We start from the raw sequence: 27,936 nt of genomic DNA, 5'->3' as shown, positions 1-27,936 counted from the left end.
AAAGCTGCAGGCAACCAAAATAACTTCTGTGACAAATTAGGTGTTTTGAAATGACCTCTTCACAACACAAGTCTTTTTAGTTGATAGTTACTAGGATTACCACTGAGTATTTGCTTACCGAAGGGAAAATTCAAGTTAAAGAGATGAGGCTGTGCCATGTGAGTTGACTCATTTTAATATTTCAATAGATAAACACTAGTTTTTATCTTCTTAAGTTAGGTGCCCCTACAATATTTTGCATGTGTTAAATGATAAATAACATGTTTCATAATAATAATGTTGATGAAGAGTATGATCATGATGGTGGTGATTATGATAATGATAGTGATTAATATGATAATAATGTGATTATGATAATAATGATTGTGGTGATCATGGTGATGCTGCAGATGATGGTGGTGGTGATGAGAATGATATGGTAATGGAAGTAATAGTTATAGGAGTTATACATCAAGCACAAATTACTGGTCAAGAAACTGACACACAACAAATATTACACAAGAAATAATATCAAACTTCCTGATAACAAAGGTAATGCACATACTAACTGCCAAGAGAAAAAGAGATACAGAACATGAGAAAAAAAGATGCAATTCTGGAAGCCTACCATATGGCTTCAAGTCATAGGTGGTGCAATTATGACATCACCAAACAACTATAGCTTTCATTATATATATATATATATATATATATATATATATATATATATATATATATATATATATATATATATATATATATATATATATATATATATATATATATATATATATATATGAGCTAAGCAAAAAACATGAGGCATTACATGGTCATCAAGTCAACAGCATAACAGAATTTGCCAATCACTACATTTACTGCCCTGCCATCTTGCTTCTTGTGTCGGTACTTCCAGACAGAATGATGTGGTGTCTGCTCCCAATGACTGAACTGTCAAGTACTTTCCTCAGTTTTCTCTCATGACTTAAGTACTTTAAAGAAAATCCATTCATACATATCAGCTCACTATCAAGGCTTTTGAAGTAAGGAGTAGTATGTATTCATACTATTCAAGAACGGTCTTGTCACTCTTCATAAAATAAAGTTTGCCTCAACTCATTTCTAACTTCTCTTCAGTCACAGTGTAAACACACACACACACACACACACATGCACACGCACAGTATCTCTTCCTTTGAAAATTAATCTTTTACAACAGTCTAATATTAGTCCTACTTATACATTATTTTTATCACTATCAGTATCTGAGAAAACTGTTATTGATCACAAGATGATGTTAGTGGTATTAGCAACCCTGCCAGTATATAAAGAACTTCATTATGTGCTGATGAGTAATGATAATAAGCATTAGTAGTAGTAGTTGTATAAAAATAGTAGTAGTAGTAGAAGTAGTCATGGTAATGGTAGTTTTAATAATAGAGGTACGGTAGTAGTAGTAGTAGTAGTAATAATAATAATAATAATAATAATAATAATAATAATAATAATAATGATAATAAAACGTGTCTATTAATTACCATCATTATTTTCATCATCAGTGACCTTGTTTCCTGCAGAGGCAGAATGGGGATGATGATGATATGATTATGATGGTGATGATGATAATAAGAAAGATCAATATAATAATAATAATATAATAATTATTATTATTATTATTATTATTATTATTATTATTATTATTATTATAAAATAAGAAAAAGAAGGAAAATGGAGGACCTAGTATTTTTGTATTAAAATTTAAGCTTCCTCTATTTATATAAAAAGTATCTTCCAAGACATCACAGAATAAACACTGATTCTTGTTGAATTCAATGAAATAATTATATGTAACACTGTGTTACCTCCCAGATACTGGGATTACATATTGTTACAAGTCCTATTCTATAACAAATGGGACTCATTTTGTAAATAAATATGTTTATAGATATACATATGCTAAAGAAGTTACCAACTATTGTCATCCTAAATTTAAAACAGAAACCAAGCATTTTGAGCAGACATTTTGTGTAATGTAAAGTATATAAAACAATTGGAATCTGGCAACCGATCTTACCCTATCAACCAGTAATGTTACAAATAATGACCACCTGGCCTGCTATTAACACTCTGTAGGCATGCACCCCACACTCACTCACTTGTTACATGTTTGAGGGACGGTGTGAGGTGTGGCTTCAAGAATTTCTGTCCACATTTCACAAAATGTTGTCTGTAGTTGCATCATAAGCAAAGCCATCAGGGACTATTATCCACTGTGATGCTTCAGTCAATCTATAAGTTTCCAAACTACAGACTTGTAGTGCAAGAATGGCTTCACTCTCATCATCATCATCAGTCACTGTAGTCCACTGCAGGACAAAGGCATTTCCCAATGTCCTCCATCTCTTGTCTGGTGTTAGTGGACTCCATTCCACTCCAGCAAATGCTCTAATTTCACTTCTCCACCTGGTTCTCTGTCTGCAATGATTTCTATAGTTCTTGTGTTGCCACCCTGTTCCTTTAGTTCTCCATCTGTTATTAGTTCTACACATGATATTACCAGCCCAAGTCCATTTTATTTTTAATTGTCATTTGAATATCTTCAACCTTTATCTGTTCCCTAATCCATGATGCTGGCATCTTATCTTTCTATATTATGTCAAGGGCTGGGTTCACACTAATTGTTTTCTCTCAGATATCTGTATTTCTCTACTCTTTTGGGTGTTTTGTTCCCAATCACATTCACTGTCCTGCCATCTGAACTTCAAACACTACTTTTGTTTTATATTTCAGCTTCAGACTTTTGTATATAATACACTTTCCTAAATCTTCCGACATGCCTGTATCAAATGAACCAAAAGACAGTCTGATTTTCTAAAGAAACTCTTCACATGGTGGCCTCATCCATTCAAGGAAAGGCTATTTGATTGAAAGGACTTGTTTACCAGGTATCAAAGCCAGGGAGAGTGATCATCCTTTGTCTCATTACCATATTTGCTTAATTAGGATGAGTTTACAGGTTACCAAGCACCAATGTTTTCTTGTGTATTGTATAAATACTAATGAAAAAGTGCTATTAATCAGGATGATAGTAGTGGCAGCATAGCAATAAATGTTTCCGAAGAACTAGCAAATGGAGATTACTCACTTTGTTTACAAGTATATTATTTCTAGGTAGCTACAGAAAACTCTGAGAGCTTAAAATAGGTAAAGCCTGACCTTGGAAGCCTGGCTGTACTTCTTGAGTCACCCATTCTATGCCCTCCCCATCAGTGTTACCTCAGAACACCACCCTGGAGGCTGTGTTGAAGCTGCCTCCTCCTGGCCCTGCCCCGCAGCCTCCGGGGGGAGGGGTGTCGTCATGGTCTGGATCCCGGGAGAAGTGTGTGTGGCCTGAAACCTGGTGCCTTCGCCGCTGGACCTCCCGCTCCTGCTCGCTGCGGTACTGAAGATTATCATTTTCTACAGCTTCCTGAAGGTCTAGACGCAGGCACTTAAACTGTTCCGTGAGTGGCACCTCAGGCGTCAGGCAATCACTCAGCTGGCGGGACACAGGGAACACTAATATGCTATGACCTGGATGCACTCTGTGACTCAGTATGTACCAGGAAAGATTAGCAAAAAAGAAAAAAAAAAAAAAAAAACAACAAGAGAACAAAGGAAGAGCAGACAAGGTTCTACAGTAAGGTATACAAACTTAGGCATACCTTTTTGTAAAATAACTGATATGCAGTGTCCCTGTTGAAACTCCGCGTGAGGCTGGTGATGTTGGAAAATGTTGTGTTGGTCACTTTTTCATCATTGAAGTTGTACCAGCCACCAAGGACTCCATGACTGCTTCAACAAAATGAAAATTGTATGTAGATTAGTTTGGGAGCTATGAAATAAAATGCTTTTGTCTCCAAATTCAGCCAATACATGAACACATACACCAATGGCTATAAAAGAACAAGCAGTAAGACACACCTCTCCCGTGCTGCTTCAGGGAGGGCAGCAACGGAGGAGTTGCGGGCATAGCAGTAGTAATGGCCGCCCTCCGATGAGAAACCTGAGTGCACCACCACCCCATAAAGAGCATAGCGGGCATAAGTTACTTCTTGGGCGTCCTCACATTCTTCTTTAGAGGACAAACACTCACTATATTCTGAAGCCATGGGGCAGTCAGTTGTGTGTGGCAGGTTTGTGATGGCTCTGCAGCTGTTATCAGGATGTGGATTTGTACTACTTGCTGAACTGGACTCGCCATGCACTGAAATATTGCTGCCAGCTTGAAAATTGTCACTATGAGAAAAACTGTAACTGGTCTCAGGATTATGGACCAGTGGATAGCTGCAGCTGGGTTGTGTATCATGGTCTGAATGACTCACTACATCAAGTTCAGCACTTCTGTTAATTTCACTAACACTTTGACTGTCACAATCACAGGTAACCACACCGGACCCACAAGAGGCATTCTTTAAAGTAGTCTCACTCCCGCTAGACAAAGTTTCATAACCTTTTCCTTCTATAATTTCATTACTATCATGTCTAGAGTTGAATGTACTATTAGGTGTACCAGACACAGGCTGGGATTTATTACTGCTGCTTATTGTGGGAGACTGTTTAACACTGGGCGATGATGCTTGCACGGAAGTGTTGTCTGGGTTCAGATTGCTGTGGTTTGCTTGCAAGTAGCTCTGAGTGGCTTGAGACTCACAATTTTCTGAATTGCCAAAGCTTTCTTTTTGCAAACTGTATATTCTAGAACTACTGGAAGCTTCTTCATTTTCAAGGATACTAGCACTGTTACCATTAATATTACTATGAGAAACTTTGGTTATAGAAGTTTTATGATGACAATTTTCATTAGAGTTCCCTCTACCTAATGGACATGCTTCACTGCTTCCACATGATACACAGTTTTCCTGAGTGGATGTAATGCTACCTGAAAATGAGCGCTGTTCTCCTGTAAGCTCTGGTGCATCACCTTTGGGTATATCTCTGTGACTCTCTCCAGAAATCAGTGGCTCTTGTTCTCCTGAGGTGAGATCCTCCTCAAAAGATCCTCTTGTTGAGTACCTTATTGGAAGCAGCAGCTCCTCTCCAAATTCAACATTAGTGAACACTTTATGCCGCTGTCCTCGGGCAGTGTCATAATAGAACCTGAGTTGAGTCAAAATGAGGTGTTCTGGGGGTTCTAGGATCTGGATGGAGCGCTCTGCATCCTGTTTACCTCCACAACGTTCACATTCATACTGATTTTCTCCAGTTAGCCTCTCTGAGGTAAGGTAACTTTTGATCATGTCCTCTATGCTCAGTTCTGAATGCTCTGTTGTTTCCTGTCTGACAAGTCGACTGGGGTTTTTCCTTATGGCATCTGCTGCACTGTAGCGTTCAGTGTCCTGGAATGCTAGATGAATGTCTGTGAAAACATCCTTGTGTATAGACTCTGTTTTACACTGCAGACACTTAATACATGTTGCTAACTTTCCACCAAAAACTTTGTGAACCAAGCTTACAAAATATTCATTTTCTGTGTCTTCACTGTTGTGATTGTTGCCGACAAGTTCTTCAATAGTAAGTCCCTTGCTCTCGGGACATGTCTCTTTGGAGAGGGGACTGCTGGGGTTGGGACTGCTGGGGTTTGGGCTGCTGATGTGCAGCTCTACATCCTCAGCCAAGTCTCCACTGATGCCACTGTCTGAGCTATTGTCAATGTCTGAGGTCATGTCTCCTTTGGGGGACTTCAACATTTGTCTTGTAACACCATCTGGCGTGGTATTGTGCTTACGCTTGTAGTTCAATGACTTTGAATTTTCTGACATAACATCCATTTCAACATCAACCGGTAATTGTCTTTCATTATCTTGAGGAAGAGAGGTACTCACAAACTTTCCATTATCACACAGATCATGCATGTTTTGATCCCCTTCATCACTAAGAGACTGCAACCCTGTAGCATCCACCATGTCTGCATCACTGGACTCCTGCAATGTTGCTTTCCTTAAAAACTCTCCACTGGGAGCCATGTGGTCTATCTGATCCACCCCTTCCATCGGTTCTCCCTGCAGATACTCTTTTAGTGGCTCCATTTGAACAGACATTTTTTTCCTATTAGAAGAAAGGATGTTGTCTGCATCCAGAGGTCTGAAGTCACTGAGCAGAGTGCCATCTCCCCTGGTGGCCTGTGGTGCTCCGGAGGTGATGCTGATGCTCTGGATCTCATCTCTACCATAAGTTTTAGATGGCTGTTCCCCCTCTACAAAGTCCTCTGTGGCTGAGTCATAAGGCAATGGCTGGAGGTCTGAAGCAAGGCTGGCAGTCTCACTTTCAATTATGACCCGTTCTTGGTATTCTGGCAGGGTCTGGCCGGCACGCTCCTCCTCATGAAGAGTAATCATGAGGTGCCTGTGCATAAAAGGTGTACATTATTCATACATTATGGTCAATAAATATATATTAATTTGTTCATCTGCCTATCTATTCCAAAGCCTTCTCATTATAGATCCTGTGTGTGTGTGTGTGTGTGTGTGTGTGTGTGTGTGTGTGAGAGAGAGAGAGAGAGAGAGAGAGAGAGAGAGAGAGAGAGAGAGAGAGAGAGAGAATCACCCACCGTAAGTACTCAGAACAGTCCTGCTGCATGCCTGGACTAAACCAAGAAGGTCTGGACTTGTCATGGAAGAGCCTGGGAGCCACATAGGTGCGATGAGTGAAGCACAGCATGCTGAAGAGGTGCTGCAGCTTCACCAAGAGTTGCTGGTTGCTTCGTGGCACAGCCCGCAGAATGCCATGGCGGAAGCTGTAAGAACGATGCAGTCTTTGGCATTTGTTTGTTGATTTCTCTAAACTGGGGGAGCATTGTTTGAAAAGAACTTTCTATTCTATTTAGTATCGAGTTCCATACCCTTTATCTCACCTGTCAGTCATGAAGAGCGCTTGTATCACAGAGTTCATGTAGCATGTGTTACCCAGGTTGCGGAGGCCAACCTTCTGAGAAAGGGGCCGCTGCTGATACACCAGCGGCGCCTCACTGATTCCCACTGCACCCTGCAGCTGTCCTGAGGCCAGGCCCCTCGCACCCTCCTCCAGGGCCCCCCACTGGTGCTCCTGGATCAGCTCCTGAATGTCTTCCTCTGAAGGAGCCGGGTATTTCTACGGAAAATAATCCCATAAGTGCAAGATGTGGGATAATATAATATTTTTTTCCTCATCTATCAACAACTCAAATGCCCTATTCTCTGTGGGCACTTCCCATGCAGGGTCAGTCATGACAAGTTTCAAGTTCTTTTTCAGTTCTGTTACTCCATCTTAGAGGTAGTCCCTTGTATTGCCAATTTCTAAAAATTTAATTTTACTATCCTGTGTTAATGTTCTCCACTTTCCTCACATTCATATACTGAACTCTTTTCAGGTTTATTAACTGCCTAACTTGTGCTAATATTACTTCATCATATGTATTTACATCTCTTTTTATGATAGTTTCTACAAATTCTTGATTACATGGTCAAGAAGAAAATCTTAGTATATGAACAAGCTGTGTTCCTAGCAAGATATCCACTTACTACCTAAGTCTCGTAATGGTAGGCTTTATAAATCATATTTTTATGCTATCATTTGTTCTATCTGCTGCCTCCATACCTGGTGAGCATTTCAGATAATGATCAGAAATGTATTTAGCTTAATTAAGGGTCCTTTGCAGGTAACAATGTTATGCATAAGGTATAAACTGTTATTACTTTCCATTTCTACTGCCTCATCAATTAAAATCAGAGATGACTCTTAACAGTACCATGTTAGTTGATATTCATAAAAAGTATGTCTATACATTTCTATGTACCAAATAATTTCTATGAAAGCCACATGCTACTGTACTGATTGGCAATGTGGTAATGGCATGTGTTGGAGTCACTTATAGGCTTCATATTTAGACATAATTTTACTTTCATCTATAAAGCATCTTAAAAGAAAACAATATTACATTATGATGTTTTCATCATTGGAACAGGGACTGACCTCCAGGCAAGTCATGAGGGGCTGGTAAGTGTCTGGCTGGGCTGGGTGGAGGACCATGAGGGTGTGGAAAAGGGTGGCCAAGCGGCCCAGAGTGGCACTAGAGGACTGTGAGCCCTCTCTCTCCAGCTGTCCAAACACATCAACCAGAGCTGGGATGACCTGCCAAAGAGAAACCAGTACTTTGATACCACATGGGACACACCAAATTTTCACAATATGATACCACAAATATGGTTAAATTCCATAGACCTTCTTGCTTTGCATACCTTGTGAAATGCTGTTGGTGAACTTTGGAATGACAGCAGAAGGGTGGAGAGGACAGACACAACTCCTGTACGAACTACAGGGATTTGGAGGGCAGTAAGCAGCTGCAATATGGAGATGAATTATGTTAATAAATTATATAAATTCCACTTCCATATGACTCATATGCCCTTCTCACACCTCTCAATTTGGCAGTCTCATCAATGTTATCATTAGTAAACATTCCTACATTCACATTTAACACTCACACACTACCCCACATACTCTCTCATGATATTAATAGCACAGTAAAACCTAACAAAAGTGTCAATTATGGCATCCTTTTTTTTTTTATCAATCATACATGATATGAAGACTGCATCACACAAATTAATTTTCTGTTATACTCTTCCCTTTTGCAGCCAGCTTAACTTCTGCAAATGATACAGTTCTCTCTCTCTTTTTTTGCTTAGTAACTCTGGAAAGGTCTAGCATTGTTGGCAACAGTAATTATGATCTACTCATATCGTCTACTTCCAGCTTTCCCCCAACATATTCTTCAACCCATTGTTCACAGAACATTCTATTCAACTGCTCAAACTGTCAAAAATATTCTCTCTAACTGTTTCTTCCTACCACAAGTACTACACTGCAACACGTCAACATCTCTCATCTCGGATATACAGGAAAAGACGTGACCAACAGAGGGGATTATCTCACCTTGGGCACCCTGTCCAGGGTGACTCTGATGGGGACAATGGTGCGGCCGCTCTGATAGAGGAGGCGAACCAGTGTGCGCACCCACAAGGCCAGGGTAGAGTGAGCAGTGGGCCAGGCCACCAGCCAGGCCGTGAGGCGAGTCAGGGTGGCCAGGAGGGCAGCATCTGTGGTGTTGGAGTCAGACACAATTCGTGGTGCCAGACACTCCACCACTACCGTGGGCACCAGAGACAGCAGGTGTGCCATGGCTGGGCAGACCTCTGACCCCCCATCTGCAAACACAATTGCACTGCATGGGATTGCTATAAAGTACACGTTAAAGGTTAAAGCTGTTGTTAGAATACAATAAAGAAAACAATGATGCATGATAGGCCAAAGGAATTGCTAGAAGACATGTAAAGAAAGTAAAATGAATGACTGAAATAAAAAAATAAGGAAAAGACTAATACATTACACCATACTTACCAGTATTAGATATGATGGTATACATTGAATTAAGGGAATAGAGGATGTCCTCTAGCCTTAGACCATTCCACAAAGTGTTCACCAAGCCACCAATGCTCTTCATATGGGTGAGAACCTGACAGAAAAAATGGTTGGTTTAAAGTAATCAACATATGAGATAGGCAGAGTGATAATTCAGCTCTCAGAGGCATATTGTGAATAGCTTATCAACTTGTTGTGACAACTTTTGCCATAACAACCTTGCTCTCCTTAATCATTACTTGACCAATATAACTCATGCCTATCCACCTAGGACATCACCCTTCCTGTCTCACTTGTTTCAAACTTTCTGAATAAACCACACACCTACTCCTCTCCTCAGCTTTATTAGATCATTTTATAGTAAAAAGAAACAAAAGAGTAATTCAGAGATAGCCATGTCAAAACTATAAGCTAACCTCAGGCTTTGTTGGTGTAGGGAAGGCAGCGACACAATTCATCAGAGTGATAGTGAAGGTGAGGCGTATGTGTGGCTGCGGCAGGAGCATGGGACACACGGCATACAGCTCAGACAGCTGCATGACAAAGGTTGAGCTGCCGCCACACTCCCGCAACTTGTTCTGCAGCCCATCCTCCAACACCTGTGGCAGCAGAGTATGAAATTACTGGCCTCTTGCAAACTCCATGAGTTCTTATGAGACTGTTGTATGCTTGTTTACTCAAACTAGATAGATTTACAATTTGTTTAGTGCAATGAGTGACAAAAATCATGTTTTGAATTAGGACAGAATAATGTAAATGTAAAAGAAAATATCAAAACAGATATTATGACAAAGAAATAGAAGATGTGATTACTTAAAGATATGAAGGTATGAACTCTGAACATCATTTTTTTTTTGTAACAAGGGGATAAAGCTCAAGACACTTAAAACTAATAAGAGCCAATGTCAAAATGTAAACTGTGATTGGCAAATTATATCTGGTACTGATTAGGCCGTTCAGTTCCCTTGAGCCAGTTCTATCCTCCCAGGGGTTATGTGGGGGTTAAGGTTAGCAGTCAGCCAAATCTCTGATCTGGATTAGTTGGAGGGGGCTAACAACCCCTCCCCATTCAACCCTTAACCCTGCCAAAGTGGAGGCCAGGGAACTCAACCAACAAGTACCAGTCAGTGGAACACAAGTCATCACAATATGGCTAAACTCTTGGACAAGATGTGTAATAAGGTGTCTTAAAAAGTTGGGATACCCTACCTTTTCAAGGTAGGGTACTTTTGCCAACTACTCCAATAGTGGCTTTGCTGACAGCAAAAATTTACAAGCTTTATTGGTTGTGAAATTGCCAATCCCATTGTGATAATGACACTCTCTCATTAGTATTATTCAAATGTTTTACTGTATATGAATCCTCATCATAACTTTGCTTAATCTTAATATAGAGCTTCGTCAACAATGACTTAGTAAAAATTTGGCCCATTTACACAATTTTAATATCCACTGACAGGCAGCAATCCTGTTTACTGTTTATACTTACTGGTGCCAAGGTACACATGACATCTGTGTCCTCTGTCAGGTGGCTCAGTGCCTCCTTCAGCCAGGCAATGACCACTGTGGCATTCGTCTGACAAGCAAGGATGCTTGTCACTCGTTCTGGTGTTAAGTATTCCTTCAGACATGCCTTGTACTGGCTGGCCCAGTGACTGAAGGCAAACACTGCTAGGGAACCTTCATTCTCTGAGGTGGTGGCAATGTTCACACAGGTGTCAAAGATGGCCATTATGTCAGCCTTCTCCAGCAACGTCCGGTTCATGTTTAATTTTGGGGCATGAACCAATTTTATAAGTAGAGCCTTTTTGATATGGTCCGGTTGGTTGGGCATATGAATTATGTTTGACACTACCTTGTCCATGTTGCCTGAAAACATAATACAGGATTATTATGTCATTTTCATGAATTTTAGGAATCACTTTAAGAGCACTTTACTTACTAACTATGTAAAAAGCAAAGTTTGCAGGGACATGCATGGATAATAATTAATTAATATCTTAATAAACATATTATATAAAACAAGTCACTGGGACTAACACACTCAAATACAAAAACAAATACACATTACCAATCCATTTTAGTCTTGGTCTTGAAATTGCCTCGAGAGGAATCATAGTAAAAAATGTCCCCTTACAGATCAAACAAAGAACTGGGAGAGGAAGACTGGCCCACACAGTTTGACTCACACCAAGACACTGACAGTGGCACCACAACACACACACACACACATGCACACACACACACACACACACACACACACACACACACTCAGCTCCACCCTGCCAGAATGTGGACTCTGTCACACAAAGTCCTGGCAGACCTCCAGCCTTCCCTTGTTACCGCACACAACATTTTGGAGCCAGCAGTAAAGTCCAACATACCACAAGTTTTTTTCTGTCATTAAAGGATAAGGCAAGGTACACAGCCTTGTTTAAAAGGTTATTCTAAATTTGATAGTGAGTTACTTCTGCCTTTGTTCCCATTGTTTCCATTACTCTTGAAGTTTATAAGATTCATCACCACAACATTACTATGAAAATTAATATTCATTAATACTTTTAATCTCTCTCTCTCTCTCTCTCTCTCTCTCTCTCTCTCTCTCTCTCTCTCTCTCTCTCTCTCTCTCTCTCTCTCTCTCTCTCTCTCTCTGTGAGTGTGTGTGTGTGTGTGTGTGTGTGTGTGTGTGTGTGTGTAGATAGATGTACATAGATAGATTCTTAAAACAGGTTTTTTATACTGAACAATCATTAACTAGAATCAATACAATTTTTCCCTAGTTTTACATATTGTTAACCATACCAAGGCCCACTGTATAGCAGCAGTCAGATCTGTTACACTCTGTTAGACTCAGGTCAAGTCAAACTGCTAATAATTAATGTAGCCTAGACCTAAGCCTCCCACCCTCAAAACTGCTGTTGATTGGCTTAAGAAAAACAATGTACTAAAACTAAATAATTTGATTTATATCAAACCAACCCTGATTGGAGTATTGTATATTGAGGGCTTTGTTGCTGCCAAACACCTTCTTTCAGCACATGTTAATCCACAGATACACTTTGGCAAGATCCTAAGAGCCACTGCGAGGCAGAAACCTTAAGTAATCAAAGTCTATAAAGTAAATGCTAAACGTCAGAGCGGGTTCGGTGTAATTCTGGGGTTTACACTGGGGGCTTGTACCTACCTATTTTGTGTTTCTAACAATCAATAAGGGCTTAGCGGGTTTTTTTGTTTATTATTTTTGCCCTTGAGTTGCTTCATTTACTGTTAAAAAGACAGCAAGATCCAGAGGCCAAGCCAACAGCTATAGACCAGTAGTCTTACCTTCTCACACAACAAAGACTTTGGAAAGGATTGAGAGGAAGAGACTAGTGACCTTCCTAGAGGACGACAACAAACTAAAGCAAGGTCAACACGGGTTTCACAAAGGGACATCATGCTTCTCACAGCTGCTAGAGCATCAGGAATACCTAATCACCAACGTGAGGAATGGGATGAATGTGGACATTATCTAGCTGGAATTCGCCAGTATTCAACAATGTAGATTATAGAATCCACCTGCACAAAGTAAGAAAACTGGGAATCTACAGAAAAATAGGAGACTGACTTCACAGCTTCCTGAATGGCAGAACCCAATCAGTAAATGCTGACAGGAAATATCAAGCAGTGAAGGAGTAAAAAGTGGAGTCCCCCAGGGCTCAGTATTGGAGCCTCTACTCCTGCCAATGATGGGTGATACTGATGCAAAAATAGGGTTGCAGGGCAACTCGGTCCATCACCAACTCGACCCATCACCAACTCGGTCCACTGCCAACTCAGCCCATCACCAACTCGGCCCAAAGCATACCAACTCAGCCCAAGGTTATGGATTACCAAGTCACTGAATGTTCGATAATTCTTTATCAAAACAAATACACACACACTAGAATCATTATAATATATAAAATTAGAGTATAAAAGCATTCAATCATTATACTACACTGACTGTAAAGTAATGGGAAACTGCTCTCAGCAGATTTTTTGCCAACCTTTGACCACTGCTAAAATCTTCCCAGAGCTTTACAAGTTGGCCATGATGTTTCACACACTTAGATCTTTGTTTTTGTAAAACCTTGCCATCAGAAAGCAGGCGCACTTGGATGGTTACCAATCTGGCCTCGTCATGTAGCAGCTTGATGAGAAGACATAAGCTGAGCTGCCCTTTCCCTGCTTTTGAATTGAGTCTAGAATGCCAACCTCCTATGTCATTATTGGCTCGGTCACGTCTTCCAAATACCTACACACCAAACAGATAAGAACATAAGAACGTAAGGAGTCTGCAAGAGGCCGGTTGGCCTATACAAGGCAGCTCCTGTACACTCAACCCCACCTTACCTCACCATCCATGGCTTTATCTAACCTCTTCTTGAATGTATCTATGGTATTGGCACCCACAACATGGCTCCCAAGCCTGTTCCATTCATCCACCACTCTACTGGTGAACCAATTCTTGCCTATGTCTTTGTTGAATCTGAATTTGTCTAACTTAAAACCATTGCCATGCGTCCTACCTGGCTCTTTCACTCTCAAAATTTTATTGACATCCCCTTTATTAAATCCCTTCATCCATTTATAAACTTCGATAAAGTCTCCTCACAACCTTCGCCTTTCTAGAGAGTGTAGATTTAAATGCTTCAGCCTGTCTTCATAAGGCAAGTTTCTCACCCCCTGAATCATCTTTGTCATCCTCCTCTGTACAGATTCTAACATCTTGATATCCATTCTATAATAGGGGGACCAGAACTGAACTGCATAATCGAGATGAGGTCGAACTAGTGCTAAGTAAAGTTTGAGGATGACTTCAGCGCTCCTATTGCTCACGCTCCTTGAGATGAAACCTAGTACTCTGTTTGCCCGATTTTTAGCCTGAATGCATTGAGCCCTAGGACAGAGGTCAGCGCTCACTAGGACTCCTAAGTCTCTCTCACGCCCAGACCTGCTTAGAGGAGTGTCATTTAAGGAGTAATTGTGTAAGGGGTTATTCCTACCTACACTCAAAATGCTACACTTCCCGATATTGAATTCCATCTGCCACTTCCTCGCCCAATCATATAGTCTGTCAAGCTCATCCTGGAGAACGGTAGCGTCGCTGTCTGATTGGATTGCTCTACCGATCTTGGTATCATCTGCGAACTTACTGACATCGCTACTAATTCCTGTGTCCAAGTCATTGATGTAAATAATAAAAAGCAGAGGACCCAGCACCAACCCCTGTGGGACTCCACTCGTAACACTGCCCCATTCAGATTTCCTACCACTGATTTGCACTCTCTGCTTCCTACCACTAAGCCACGCCCTGATCCAGTTCAAAACTTTCCCATCTACGCTGTGAGCCTATAATTTTAGTAATAGCCGGTGATGAGGGTACTAGAATAAATTGTTGTGTTTTTCTGTAATCCAGGAGGCTGGTGATAGGTTGTGAGGCATTAGCTTTTCAATAAAAGCGTACAAAAAATTCTTCGATATGTTCAGCAGGTAGGTACACATGGTAATTTGAGTAATTTTCTTAAGTACTTATGTGACCCCACATCATTTGTGTATGCAGCTTGTAGGGCAAACTCTTGTATTTTTCTCCAAACTGCTTGCCCCCAGTGAAAGCCACATGTATCCATGGATAACAACATCAGGTAAGATATCTGGAATGGCACTCCAGACACTTTTCTCAAAATCAATCATAATTTCTTCAACTTAAAGCTCATCCCCTAGAATTTCTTTGGTCTTTGCTAACACCATTTCATAATCTCGACGTCTCTTCCCCGACATCAACACAAATATTAGTGATAGTGCTTGCCTTAGTTGCCATCATACTGTACGAATGGATGCTGAAAAGTTGGGCTGAGTTGGTGATTAGTGATAGTCCAAGTTGGTATAAAACATGGGCCGAGTTGGTGATTAGCGATGGTCCGAGTTGGCAATGGGCTGAGTTGGGCTTACACCTAAAACAACCATTTGAGAATATCATCATTTGCAGATGACACAAGAATTATCCAGATCTATCAGCCCAAGAAGATGCTAAAACTCTAGAAGTTGACCTCAACAAACTAAGCACCTAAGCGATGGAAAACAACATGAATTTCAAAAAGGGTAAATTTGAACTGATAAGCTATGGGAGAGATACCCAACTCAAGACCTCAAAGTACCTAGTAGGAGGACAAGAAATCGAGAAAAAGAGCTCTCTGTGGGACCTATGGGTGTTAGTTAGCAACGACTTCTCTCACACTGAGCACATAAAAACATCGCAAGTACAGCCAGCTGAATGAGGGGGTGGATATTCCGAACATCTCAAACTAGGGAACCGGAACACCTGCTCCAACTGAAAATCCCTCCCTGGTGTTATCCAAACTGGAATACCTGTGCCAGCTTTGGTCCCTACATAAAATTTGTGACATCAAACAGCTTGAACAGACACAAAGGGACTTCACAAGAAAACTGAGCAACTCAAGGAACATGAGATATTGGGACAAACTAAAGACTGCGACATCACTCCCTGCAAAGAAGGGAGAGATACTACAAAAAATATATTTGGAAAATCCTGCAGAGACAAGTCCCAAACCCGTCAACACTAACCCATGGAGGAATCAGAGTCTAGTGCACCCTCACCTTGGCCGCACCTGCTACAGAACGTAAAATGAAGTCATCGCCTGAGGTCCATTCAAGCCTCAAGTTGTACCACCAGCAAGGGACCAAGACCTTTCAAATGCCTACCCAGGGACATCAGGGACACTTCTAATGGCACCAGAGACCTTCATGAGGAGGCTGAATCTATTTCTGCAGGATATCCCTGACGAGCCCCCCATCCTACACACACACACACACACACACACACACACACTCCAAGGGGCGCAGAGAGAAACTCGCCCCCTATGCCCTGACCAGCTGACCCAAGTGAGGCGTGGGGCGCAGTGTAGGGGCGGTGGACTGACAAGTCAACCGTGGTGATTGTGGGTCATATTCTTACACACGTCCACGTCAGGACCCAAGCAAACAGAAAACAGACACATTTGTACCCAAGGCTTTCAGAGGAGTTTTGGGCATTTCCAGGGGTAGTTTTATGACCCTTCTTGTAGTTCGACCACTGAACCTAAAACACGCACTCCATTATAACCCAACTATTCTTCATTTCAGCCTCTGGAAATAGTGAATGTGAGAGGCGGAAACATCTGAAAATACTGAAATAAAGTTACCTAAATAATGACAGATAGATAGATAGATATAGATCAAAATAAAGTCCCCCACAACTACAAGATTCACCCACATAAAAACATTGAGGTGCAGACTAACCATTCACCTTAGTATTGGGGCTCTAACTGACATCTCTACTCACTAACTACTACCCTATACCCTTCAGCTTTTGTGTTTTTGTTTACTTTGTTCAATCACCTCAATAATAATAATAATAATAATGATAATAATAACACCCACATAACAACATCGAGGTGCAGACTAACCATTCACCTTAGTATTGGGGCTCTAACTGACATGTCTACTCACTAACTACATATATTTAAGTGTATATGTATCTCAATTTTGTTCTCGCTCGTTTACTTGTTCCTTGTATATGCCGATGGCGAAATACAACTATTATTATTATTATTATTATTATTATTATTATTATTATTATTATACCCTTCAGCTCTTGTGTTTTTGTTTACTTTACTTGGTCCTGTTTTCTTATATATGCCGCTGGGCGAAATAAAACTACTACTATTACTATTACTATCACTCACCTTGATAATGGAGAAAAGAGCGGCCAGCACATATACGACCCCCTCACCTCGCTCTCCCTGGCCTCCCCGCCGCCTCACGCAATTCATTACCCTCCACTCACTCTCATGTCCCTCCCCGCGGCATTTGAGGGCTGAAATATGTCTCCACGCGCAGATATTAGTACATTTTCTCTCGCCGACGTGCTTGCTGCTGACCGATAGTCTCTCCGAGTGTAAACAAAGGGTGACAGAGTTCGATTCTCTCTCCCACGCCCCCCCCCACCAAAGGCCTAGTACTGTTACCTTGGGATTCGATTCTTCTCATCTCTTCAGTTTGTTTGCCTTATGATTTAATGACCTCTCCACCTTAATTCTCTCCTCAATTCCTCCTTGGGTTGATATTAATTACCGTGGGACTCGATTCTCCCCATTTCTTCAGTTTGTTTGCCTTATGATTTAAGACCTCTCCCCCTCCTCCCTCCTCCCCTTCCTTCAGTTTGTTTCCCTTATGATTTAATGACCTCTCCCCCTCCCTCCTCTCCTTGCCTCGGGATTCGATTCTCCTCATCTCTTCAGTTTGTTTGCTTGATTTAATGACCTCTCCCCCTCCTCTCCTTCATCCTTGGGTTGATATTAATTGCCTTGGGACTCGATTCTCCTCATCTCTTCAGTCTGTTTGCATTATGATTTAATGACCTCTCCCCCTCCCTCCCCTCCCCCTTCTCTCGATCCTTCCTCCTTGGGTTGATATATATTAATTGCTGCCTCATAGCTTACTTTCTCCTTGGGTAGATATATTGCTGCATGTCATTATATTTTATTGTATTTTTTATGTGTACTCTGTTTTCTGGACATATAGCCTATATTTGCTTTCCTTACAATTAATTTAAATGACCCCTTCCCCCAAAATCCTGGACTGAAACTTGCATATCTGTCACTATATCATGTAGCCTATACTGTATATGAACGTGTCTGTCTGTTTTCTGTGCATATATTTGCTTTCCACGTAAATGATCGACGTACCCCTTCCCTCTACTCAACTTTCTCCTGGGTCGAAATTACTGCATCTGTCACAATAAGAGTGTTTAATTTCTGAGTTGATTCCATTTGATTCCATGGAGTTGTACAGTCTCGTAGTGAGTGGAGTGGCCCTTAACACCAAATATATTCGTACTAAATTAAGAAACAGCCAACAATTCAATACGATATATAGCCTATATAGGTTCGCCTCTCACATCAACTATTTCCAAAGGCCAAAAAGGAGATCAGTTGGGTTCTAATGAGTGTTTTTTTAGGTTCTGCCTCAATTAAACAACTATGAAAGTCTAGTCAAATAATTGTGTGCTTATGTGCCGAAATGCTTATAAGAATGGACCAGCAAAACGAGACCGTTGCTCCCTGCGAATGAAACAGCTATACTTAATTGGGAAACCGCGCATCTCAATGTATAAAGTGTCTATTTTGAGTTTCGAGAGACTTACCATCTTTATTCCTAGATATTTTTTTCTTGGCTACTCACACACATTAGGGAGAGCAAGACAGCTGTGAGGTCAACCCTACAAACGTGTGTGTGTGTGTGTGTGTGTGTGTGACGCCTCGGCCTCGTTTTCACTTTCCAATCGCACCTGTCCACTGACGTCACGCCCAGGTGGGTTCACGGGGACATTTTTCTCTTGAGTAAGCTCCACTATGATGTCCTCTCCCAGAAACCTTCCCACAGAAATTCAGATCCCCTCGAGATTTTATTTATAACATTCACCTTTTACTCTCTCTCTCTCTCTCTCTCTCATGACAGCACAGTACCTCAGTCATTATTATCATCTTCAGCCATTATAATATATAAATAACCTCCCATAACTCACTCTGCGAGGGGGGTACCTCTTTGGGCGACTGATCAGGGAGTGGCTCTCCCGTCTCGCTGGTCGCGGGTTCGATTCCCGGCGCCGGCAAAATCTTTCCTTGTCTGGATTAATTTCTCGTGTGTTTCGTTACACGCAGTGGTCGTGTGGAAGTGTAGTAAAGAGAAGTTCTTGGAATTTCACAACGTCCTCCACCTTTCTGTGATGTTCGTGTACTCCATATATCCTGCTCTGGCAAATACTTTCAAGCTAATGTAATTACTCCACCTGCACATGCTTGCCTCACACGCCACCCTTCCCTTACCTGAAGAACCTATGATGCCCTCTAGCCCCCCCCCCCCCAAAAAAAAAAAAAAAAAAAAAAATCTGCCAAAATTATGAGCCTGAAGCTAATACACAATACGAGTGGTACGGACTTTCCTGACACTACACATTAGATGTATTGTCATACTGTGTGTGTATAGTTTCTCAATCATTCTGTGCAAGTACTGGCTATAAACTATTTGGGTCCCAACTGCACACATAGTTAACTAAATACCATGAAGAAAGAAGGCACATAGCTCTTGTTACTGCTCAAAGGCTTGTAAACAAGTCATGAGTTAAGATGTTAAGTAATATTGGGTTGCTGTAAAAAAATTGAAGATTGATTGAGACTTGAGAGAATATGAAGACATGATATGCACAGGTAGAAGTTGCAAGCTTGACCATTTGGCTTTTCTGAAGTCTGAGAAACTGAGAAATTGATGGCCTATACAGAAGGCCCAGGAGTGAAGAGTTCACCATCTGATGACCTCCCCCCCCTAAAAAAAAGCACTTAAAACTCATTAGGTATTGTTTATCCCCCCCCCTATTTTTTTCATTCTTCTCCTTACTTTATTGTTACCTACTGCCTCTTTTATTTCTCACATCCATGGTACTCTGTGTGGGTCTCCATATTTTTTTTTCCCCTTTATGCTCTTTCATGGATCTTATTAATAATAATAATCTTAATAAAAGTTATCTAGTACGCTTCCCACCATCCCAGAGGTCCAGTGAATAAATACCACATTTTGGCGTACAATCGATGATCTCTAAAGACAAGTGCACACAATCAATCTGTTATGAGGCTATTAAACAACTTGAGTTATCACAAAAAATCTATTCCCCATTCAGCAGTATCATAAAAATAAACATCTGTATAATTTGTTATGTTGAAGTTAGTTAGACCAATTCCTGCATAATACAGCATACTACACGAGAAATGTTGATCAAATGAGATGATTATATAGCTGGTAAGTATGGTTATTGCATTTTAATTTCAATCATATAAACTTGAAGAACTATCTGTAACTCTACATAAGGGAATAAGTGAACAGATGTATCAATATAATTTTCTGGGATTGTCATATTTGCTTATTGTCAACAGGTGAGGAAATACACAAAGGAAAATCAGTTGGGTGAGATGTTTTGTTGCTAAAAGTTCATAAATGACAGGGGGCCAGCTCCACAGTCCAGCACAATAAGTGTGTAAGCTCCATAACCAAACAAAAAATACTGCGAAAATCCTTGTTCATATAGTGTTTGGTGTTGATATAGAAGTTAAGAAATATGAGGAAACCATGGGAAATCTCTTCAGTATTGGATGCCGAGTAGAAAAAATGGGCATCGTAGAGAATAGTTTGTTTTGGGTGCTCACGATGACACTGTGTTGGACTGTGGCACCTGACCCACTAGTGACCTTGTGAGACGTGGCTATGAGAAGACTATTGAGAGATTCAGGAACAACATTCACCACTTGCTGGCTGAGATAACTGACTAATATTCACACATTGTCTAACAACCTTTATTTAGTTGTATGGACACTGTGGAGTGAAGATAATGGCAAAATAGAAAAAAATCAGTCTGTTCTTTTGTATTTTACACTAATTTGTAAAGGAAATATAAAATGATATAACAAGATAATAAAATACCATGTATTACACATACTTTTCATCTCCAACATACATTTTTGGTTAGATTCTTACTAATAGATTTTTAAAAAGAGTATAAGTTGTAGAAATGGACAAAGCATAAACCAAAGAAAGCAGACAACGTGAAACTTAATATCTAGTCACAACAAACATTCATTTTCATAACATCATTAAATATTTAATAATATTAATGTACAGTATTGTATAGATTTGTCTACACAGGTTAAATTGTAAATAACTCCTCCATTCAAGTGCAATTTGTCATATAGTTACAATATTGCACCTAAATTAGCACTATCCTTGCTCTTCACTTAGTGTTGAAACAATATAAGAAACAGTCCAGGCAAAAAATGCAAAGCCTACTACAACCAGAAGATTGGTCAAGGCAGACATCTGACTTCCATCCATATTCTGCTGACTGCTGTCACTAATTGTTGGGTCTTGGTCAATCTGCCTCCCATTTTCAGATGCCTTGGCCCTCTCAGCCAGTTCCTTTTCTCGTTGGGCCAGTTTCTTCTCTATGATCTGCCATTGAAGGACACCACACTATCAGTTACACTTTAAATATTTGTTACAATACATAAACTTACATTTGGACAAGGATATTAAAGGAATCAAAGAGTGTGTGGCTGGCCATGAAAGGAGAGTGGGAGGCAAGAAGTATCACTTCTTGCCTCTCACTCTCCTTCCATAGAAAGTACAAGAAAGGATACAAAAGCAGTGAGTAGTGTTGAGGGAAGCAATGATGGAGAAGGAATGAGTCGGAAGTAAATGAAGAGGGGGGGGGGGGGGTTATAAAATAGATGTAGATTACAAAAAAGAACTGAGTGGGAAGAATATTCAGAGAAAAAAAAGCACCTATTGTGATGGGCCACACAACACAAACTGTCATGCCCCTTGTTTGTCATTCAGAGCCCTTTGTTATGTATGATTTCATGACCATTCCTAAAACCATGTCACCACTGTCCACTGCTGTCTGAGCCTCTGAGGAGTATATATTTCCAAAAGTAATCAACAGTCACAAAATACCTTCTATGGTATCCTACCAATAAGTCTTACAACATGACTGAAAGCAACTCACCTCAGTAGTTTCTGGGAACAACTCAGTGAAGGTCTTGTTCTTGAGGTTGAAGCTCAGACTCTGCTGGGCCAGGTGTCTCTTTTCATAGTCACTTGTTTCAATGCTTCCAAAGGTTGGAGATTGCTCAAGCTGTGAAGAATTTATATTTGTAGCAATTCATATTAGATTGGTACTGTCTCTGTTACCTACACAAAAGTATTCACATTTCTAACTGTTTCATTGCTGTCATGTAAACCAAGTAAAAAATTACAAATAGGCAGCAGCATACTATGCATCCATCAACAATAGAGATGTATCTTCCTAATATTAGCTAACAAACATTAAAAACTAATGCTATTTAATGATATTGCTAAAGTAAGATTAGAATTGGACAAAGTAACAAGATATCTAATAGCTATATTCTTTTAGGTGTTACTTTACACCGACTCAAAAGCCTTTGAGAGTCTGGCCCAAATCTTTACCATCTAAAGCCACATACATTCCTCTTCTCTTAAACTCACACTCTGGCGTTACACAATGTTATGTTCTATTACCCATTCACTTTCTGTTATTCATTACTAAAGTTATTTTCCAAACTGACTGTTTTATCCGCACTTACTCAAATTATTATAATTCACAAGATGTTCTCTCCTAAAGAAGCTGTATAATTCTAGGAAAGATGCTTCAGTGCTTGAGTTGACATGGTCAAGCGTGTACGTCTTCGAAGTGACGGCTCACGAAAGGGAGGGGAGGATGCCGATTGACCGACTCTAACGCCTAACGTCAGCCTAACCGACCAAGTCGGTCTTTCGACGAGGACTGGCGTGTCTCTTTGTACAAGTCAAAGACGTTAGCTTCGGTTTCCTTTTTTCGCTGCAGGACGAGAGTGCTCAGAGCAGAAAACAATGCGAAGAGAGCCTCAGTTAGGGCAGCCACCGTGATCTAAAATAAATAAGGAATGCAACATCCCATCCTCCAATACAGAACGAATCCATATTATAAGTAATGGATGGCAACCCTAAAATTTCTCTGGCCTGCCATGACTGTCAGCCACTGCCCGCTGCTGGTGAAGGCAAGAGGAAGGGGGAGAGCTGTTACGACCCGTATTTTACACGTACTTCAAGACAACCCTCGACAAACATAATTTTAGAGACTGGTTTTATGGTTCACCGAAAAATACACTCAATACAATTTTAAGACACTGAATTTTATCTGCTTAACCATTCAGACAGGCAAATACGGAACAAATGGTGTTCCGTATTTTAAGGAAAGGGTGGCAAGTCTGCACCCTACGGCGTCATCTTGCGATATATGGCCTTCTTCAACGACACCCCATTCTTTAGACTGTTTTTCACCTTCCTCCTGTAATCTGCCAGAGCGCTCTATCTTGTCCATATGATTGGATGAACCAACACTATTTCTCACTTTGTCACTCATCAAAGGCAACATACATTTTAATTTAGTCAGTTACAAGATCTACAGTTCATTAGGTGTATTTCAGTAGCTACTTAGTGTCATTGAATGCGATGGAGTTTTTTAAAACATCCTTTTACTCTACAAAATATTGATGAATGGCATAGTTTCAATTTCTTGTTTATAACGATGACGATGATGTTTTCATACCATGAAGTTCTTACTTACCGTATGTGATGTTTTAAAATGGTCTGTGGAACAACAGTAACACAACAGTAACCTCGTGAACTCTATGTCCACCCCCACCTGGCAGGGTTACCCATAGTAAGCTCAGGAAATGGTCATCGCCATAGGCCTATGGAGGTGCGGTCAGCAAAACCATGGCCGTACCCAGCCCCTCAGCGGCTTGCGCAGGACCCCCGATTCTTGCCGAGAATTGGGGTAATTCTTTAAAGTCTGACACACCAGAACAAGAAATGCAAGAATTTCGCAAGATTTGGGGTTAATTTTTGCTCGGTCTAGAGTAATTCTTGACCGCCAAATGACGGCTCTAGTCTCAGTCCGTGTTGTAAACTTGTAGAAATGGTATCCGTGTGCTCGTATCATGTTTTCAGCACTACAGTGAGAGTTCTTTGTGCTTTAACAATGTTCCCCAGAAAGATCATTAAAAGGGATGGTGCTGCAAAGAAGAAAACAGGAACGGTGGATGCAATGCTCGCAACAGGAACTGGGGGCGAGCCTCGGCATCTTGTATGCCCTCCTGGACATGACTGACTCCCATTCACCCTCCATCTCAGACAATACATCGAGTTAGCTTCGTGTTGGTGGTTGAACGTAGTCTCGATGCCTTGAGGATAGGGAAACTGCGGCTGCTAAACCCCGGGGCAAAGCCTACCCCTTGAGCGTAGCTAGCGGTTCTGAGAATCTCCGTAACACACTGATTTGTGTTTCATATTATTTATCATTGCTATTTGTCAGTAAAATAATTAATTCTGTAAAAAATAACATGTAGAATGATTTTTATATAAATATTTTTTGGCATATGGAACGCATTAATGGGATTTACATTCATTTCAATGGGGATATTCGTTTTGGTTTACGAGTGTTTTGGTGTGCGAGCAATATTCCGGAATGAATTAAACTCGTAAACTGAGGTTTGACTGTGATTAGAAAATGTTAATTACGGTAGAACATTAAAAGGGGGCAACTAACCATGAAGGAGAGGAGGCCCGTGAGGATGGTTGCCACAGACCAAGCTGGGTTCCATGTGTCTGGGTGGAAGTCAGAAATGGAGAGGCAGAGGCGGGTGTTGGTCTTGAAGCGTCCTGATGGGGAGAGCATGTATATGCTGGGAGGGCGGAATGGGTACTCCATGGGAAACACCAGCTTGCCATGGTAATAACCACCTGCGTAAGGACTCTCCTCAGGCCCCTCCACTACATAGTGCCTAGAAAGAGGGGTTAATTCCATTAGCCTTTACAATAAATAGAATCGTGCTGTCTATTTAAAAATACAACTTGATAAATGCACAGAAATAGCATCACATAGGTAAACAAATAATGCACACATTACTTCCCTCATAAAAAGAGGTCTATAGGCCTGAACATGAAAAAAGTAATTAATGCTGGCAGCTCCCTTCAGTCTCTGTGGAAGGAATCGATGGCATAGACATAAGGAATACAATAAACCTTTAGTGAAATTTTACAATGTTTAAATTCATGAAATTGTAGAATATAATTAAATGTTAGAGTTTTCAGACTCAAGGTTTCCTATGAGAGAATACATGTATGTTTAGTTGGCATGTACAATTGTTTTAACCCTTTTGCGCAGTTTCACGCCAATGGCATGTAAATATGTTTAGGGCCCAAGTGCACTATGGCTTGAAGAGGAACAAAACTGTTATTTTGAAATCTGAACAAAAGTTTCCTCACCCTGTCCTAAATGAACCAATAGCTTCTCTCTCAACTGGCATGGCTTTGACCGCGAGGCAAAAACAAAGGCAGTTTTCACCGTCTTGGTGCACCAATCAGACGTTTCCTCTCACTGCTTTGCGCTTTAACCCGACAGCAGCGGGGATCATGTTTCTTAATGGTCCCTCCAAGCGAGAAAAATGAGAAAAAATCACCCCTCACACAAACCATTTCATAATGTATATCAAAGCATTTGTGATCAGATTATGTATCATCAATTTGGGGGGGTTTACATCATGGCACAAATTTGGCCCGTCGCTGCTACATGGTAAAGCCACAAATTTGGCCCGTCGCTGCAACCGGGTGAAACCCTTTATACGCTGTGTCACAGAAATGCGGCCAACTGAATATATACTTTTTACCTGTCTACTGAAGTAAATATGCAGCTATGAGGGTGTGAAATAGAATTTATCTCATTTCTGCTTGCGTGAAGCAAACCAGTTTAGTCTTCTACTTCTTAATTCCACCACAAGAAAACTATATGAGCTATTAACCTTTTTAATAAGTTTCTCTTTCCACTGCAACATCCATCTGGGGCTCCCTAGGGGGTCTTGCGAAATGGCCTGACTGTGCGGCAAAAAAATATTTTGGCGCACGGTAACACTGCCTAGACCTGGCCAGAGTAGGGATTCTACAAATAGGCACAGAAAAGAAAACTTATGGTGCATGAGAGGATTGAGCAATACACAATCACACTGAATCCAGAAGGTATCACATCACTCACCACTCAAGTATGTTGGATGGAAGGGGTTCTGCAGTCACATAAGGCACAGGGTCACGCTTGATACGCATATAATCAGCTCGCAGTCGAGCTGATGCCGTACCAGAGGGTTTGGACATAACTTCTAAATATTCTGTGGAGAAAAAAAACTTACCTAATAAATTATCACTAACAAACAATTAGTGTACACACTAACTGCATTGATTTATCAAACCGATTCAGATAACTGACTATAGTCAGTTTCATTTCATCTGTCCATCAACATAGCAGGAACTTTGATGAGGCGCCTGTGCATTTATAATTCATGCATATGCAAAAATCAATTGTTGTGATATACATTCAAGTTAAATTTTCAACAACATATTTGAATTTTTAGGTATTAAAAAAAGAGTCCTTTTAAATTGCAAATATGCTAATTTGCATCTATAATATACCATACAAGCACATGAACATTATACTCAAAACAATCTATGGCTTTTTAAATGCCCATATTTCATCTCATTTCATGCACACTAACCCTTTCCATCTGTGACGCAGATGTCGGCGTCACAGTATGGAAAGGGCCAAGAGGAAATGGAAGAGGATTAATTCTCTTATAAACCTCTCAATTCCTCTTAATCCTCTTCCATTTCCTATTAAGAGGTTTAGAAGAGGACTAACGGTGACGCCGTTGGACACCGACGTCGGCGTCGCCGAAGTGAAGGGGTTAAAAGATATCTGGCTCTGCAAGTTCTAATAAGAGGTACTTAAATAATTTATTGCATGTAAATCACAGTTAATATTCAAAATAGTGAAATTTTGTTAAATGTGATGATAGGCTGTGTTGAGCATTATTCATGTGTTTTGACTGTTTGGGCCTCTCAGGAGACTGTGGCCCGCAGTACATTTGCCCCTCAGTGGTCACACACTCCACAAACAGACGCAAACCTTAATACCTTACCAGCAAAGGGTAAATACATTTTTTTTCTACCAGCAGGTACCACGTTTGGACATTTGGCTCTAAACGACAGCCAGTATTAATTATTCCCGAAATAGAAAAGAGGAACCAAGTTAAGTAAAAATAGTACGTACTTTCTCCGAGTCGCCGCCAGATAGCCAATACCGTCCATTGGACCCGTTTCTGCAGGGGATCCCTGATGAGCCCCGTGTCCTACACACGACTACTCCAAGGGGGGCAGAGTAACTCCCTCCCTGATCAGCTGAGCCACATTAGGAGTGGAGCACAGTATAGGGGTGGTGGACTCCCAAGTAGTCGACCTAAACTACAACAAGACAAGACAGGACAGCACTCACCCTTTGCTGCGCTGCGCTGCGTGTTCAATGCCTGTGCTGTCTTAGCTCGGCAGAGGACGTCGTCTATCTCTGGCGCATCTCACTCACTCCCTTGCTCATGACCGGAATCATTGGTCAGCAAACACACACGCGGACAGCAGGGGAGGCCATTTGAGGAGGAAAACTGCTGCAGGACGCCTTGTTTACGTCGGGTATCAGCTGCTGACGTCACGAGGGGAGGGACCGTCCGGCTCACGGGACCCAACGACTGAGAACGTGACTAATAAATGAAGAACAGGACCAATAGATAGCTAGTAAATAAAGAACAGAACCAATAAACTTCTGAGAACGTGCGAGAACGCGCCCTTATGTCTACTCCCCTGACTAAATCAAGGCCTTTATTTTTTTAGCACTTGTCCCCAACCATTGTATCTTTTTAGTTTCCCGGCTACTTCCACATGTATCCTTAGTTGTATAATCACACCATGTGCTGCCTGGGGGTTGGGATGGCATGCTCCTCCCTTCTCCTTTGT

At 40.9% G+C, this 27,936-nt stretch overlaps 2 protein-coding genes across 4 annotated transcripts; both read right to left on the bottom strand.

The window, feature by feature from the left end:
- Positions 1 to 159: 159 nt before the first annotated feature.
- On the bottom strand, positions 160 to 17,385 carry LOC127007233 (uncharacterized). Of its 3 annotated transcripts, none has more exons than XM_050877948.1 (12): positions 17,181 to 17,385; positions 10,904 to 11,283; positions 9,831 to 10,013; positions 9,394 to 9,508; positions 8,929 to 9,200; positions 8,232 to 8,333; positions 7,966 to 8,124; positions 6,869 to 7,104; positions 6,566 to 6,751; positions 3,940 to 6,360; positions 3,681 to 3,810; positions 160 to 3,514 (listed from the first exon to the last, which is right to left on the bottom strand). In XM_050877948.1, exons 2-12 carry the CDS (start codon positions 11,276 to 11,278, stop codon positions 3,254 to 3,256), a joined length of 4,440 nt encoding a protein of 1,479 aa, XP_050733905.1. In that variant the 5' UTR covers positions 11,279 to 11,283; positions 17,181 to 17,385; the 3' UTR covers positions 160 to 3,253. The 3 variants fall into 3 exon arrangements, with proteins under 3 accessions (XP_050733905.1, XP_050733902.1, XP_050733904.1); XM_050877945.1 differs by lacking the exon at positions 17,181 to 17,385 and adding an exon at positions 11,486 to 11,936; XM_050877947.1 differs by lacking the exon at positions 17,181 to 17,385 and adding an exon at positions 11,486 to 11,934 and having other exon boundaries at positions 3,681 to 3,807.
- A 2,755-nt stretch (positions 17,386 to 20,140) lies between these two features.
- LOC127007232 (ubiquitin-conjugating enzyme E2 J2-like) lies at positions 20,141 to 27,649 on the bottom strand. The gene is made up of 5 exons (XM_050877944.1): positions 27,425 to 27,649; positions 26,135 to 26,264; positions 24,653 to 24,887; positions 22,049 to 22,177; positions 20,141 to 21,492 (listed from the first exon to the last, which is right to left on the bottom strand). Exons 2-5 carry the CDS (start codon positions 26,248 to 26,250, stop codon positions 21,262 to 21,264), a joined length of 711 nt encoding a protein of 236 aa, XP_050733901.1. The 5' UTR covers positions 26,251 to 26,264; positions 27,425 to 27,649; the 3' UTR covers positions 20,141 to 21,261.
- Between the last annotated feature and the right edge of the window lie 287 nt (positions 27,650 to 27,936).

Source organism: Eriocheir sinensis, chromosome 35, assembly GCF_024679095.1.
Source record: "Eriocheir sinensis breed Jianghai 21 chromosome 35, ASM2467909v1, whole genome shotgun sequence".
In the NCBI taxonomy this organism is placed as follows: Eukaryota; Metazoa; Arthropoda; class Malacostraca; order Decapoda; family Varunidae; genus Eriocheir; species Eriocheir sinensis.
Note: the sequence above shows the minus strand (reverse complement) of the source record. Positions and strands in the feature narration are given on the sequence as shown.

What these genes read in the sequence shown, in the direction of transcription:
- LOC127007233 (XM_050877945.1), bottom strand. Translation starts at nt 11,531, where the DNA reads ATGATTCCTCTCGAGGCAATTTCAAGACCAAGACTAAAATGGATTG. An exon ending in TCATGTGTACCTTGGCACCA is followed by an intron (nt 10,014 to 10,903) that starts GTAAGTATAAAC and finishes CTGCTGCCACAG; the next exon opens with GTGTTGGAGGATGGGCTGCA. An exon ending in CCCTGGACAGGGTGCCCAAG is followed by an intron (nt 8,334 to 8,928) that starts GTGAGATAATCC and finishes TCCATATTGCAG; the next exon opens with CTGCTTACTGCCCTCCAAAT.
- LOC127007232 (XM_050877944.1), bottom strand. Translation starts at nt 26,250, where the DNA reads ATGTCCAAACCCTCTGGTACGGCATCAGCTCGACTGCGAGCTGATTAT. An exon ending in CCATCCAACATACTTGAGTG is followed by an intron (nt 24,888 to 26,134) that starts GTGAGTGATGTG and finishes CCCTCTTTCTAG; the next exon opens with GCACTATGTAGTGGAGGGGC. An exon ending in CGGGCCTCCTCTCCTTCATG is followed by an intron (nt 22,178 to 24,652) that starts GTTAGTTGCCCC and finishes AATTCTTCACAG; the next exon opens with CTTGAGCAATCTCCAACCTT.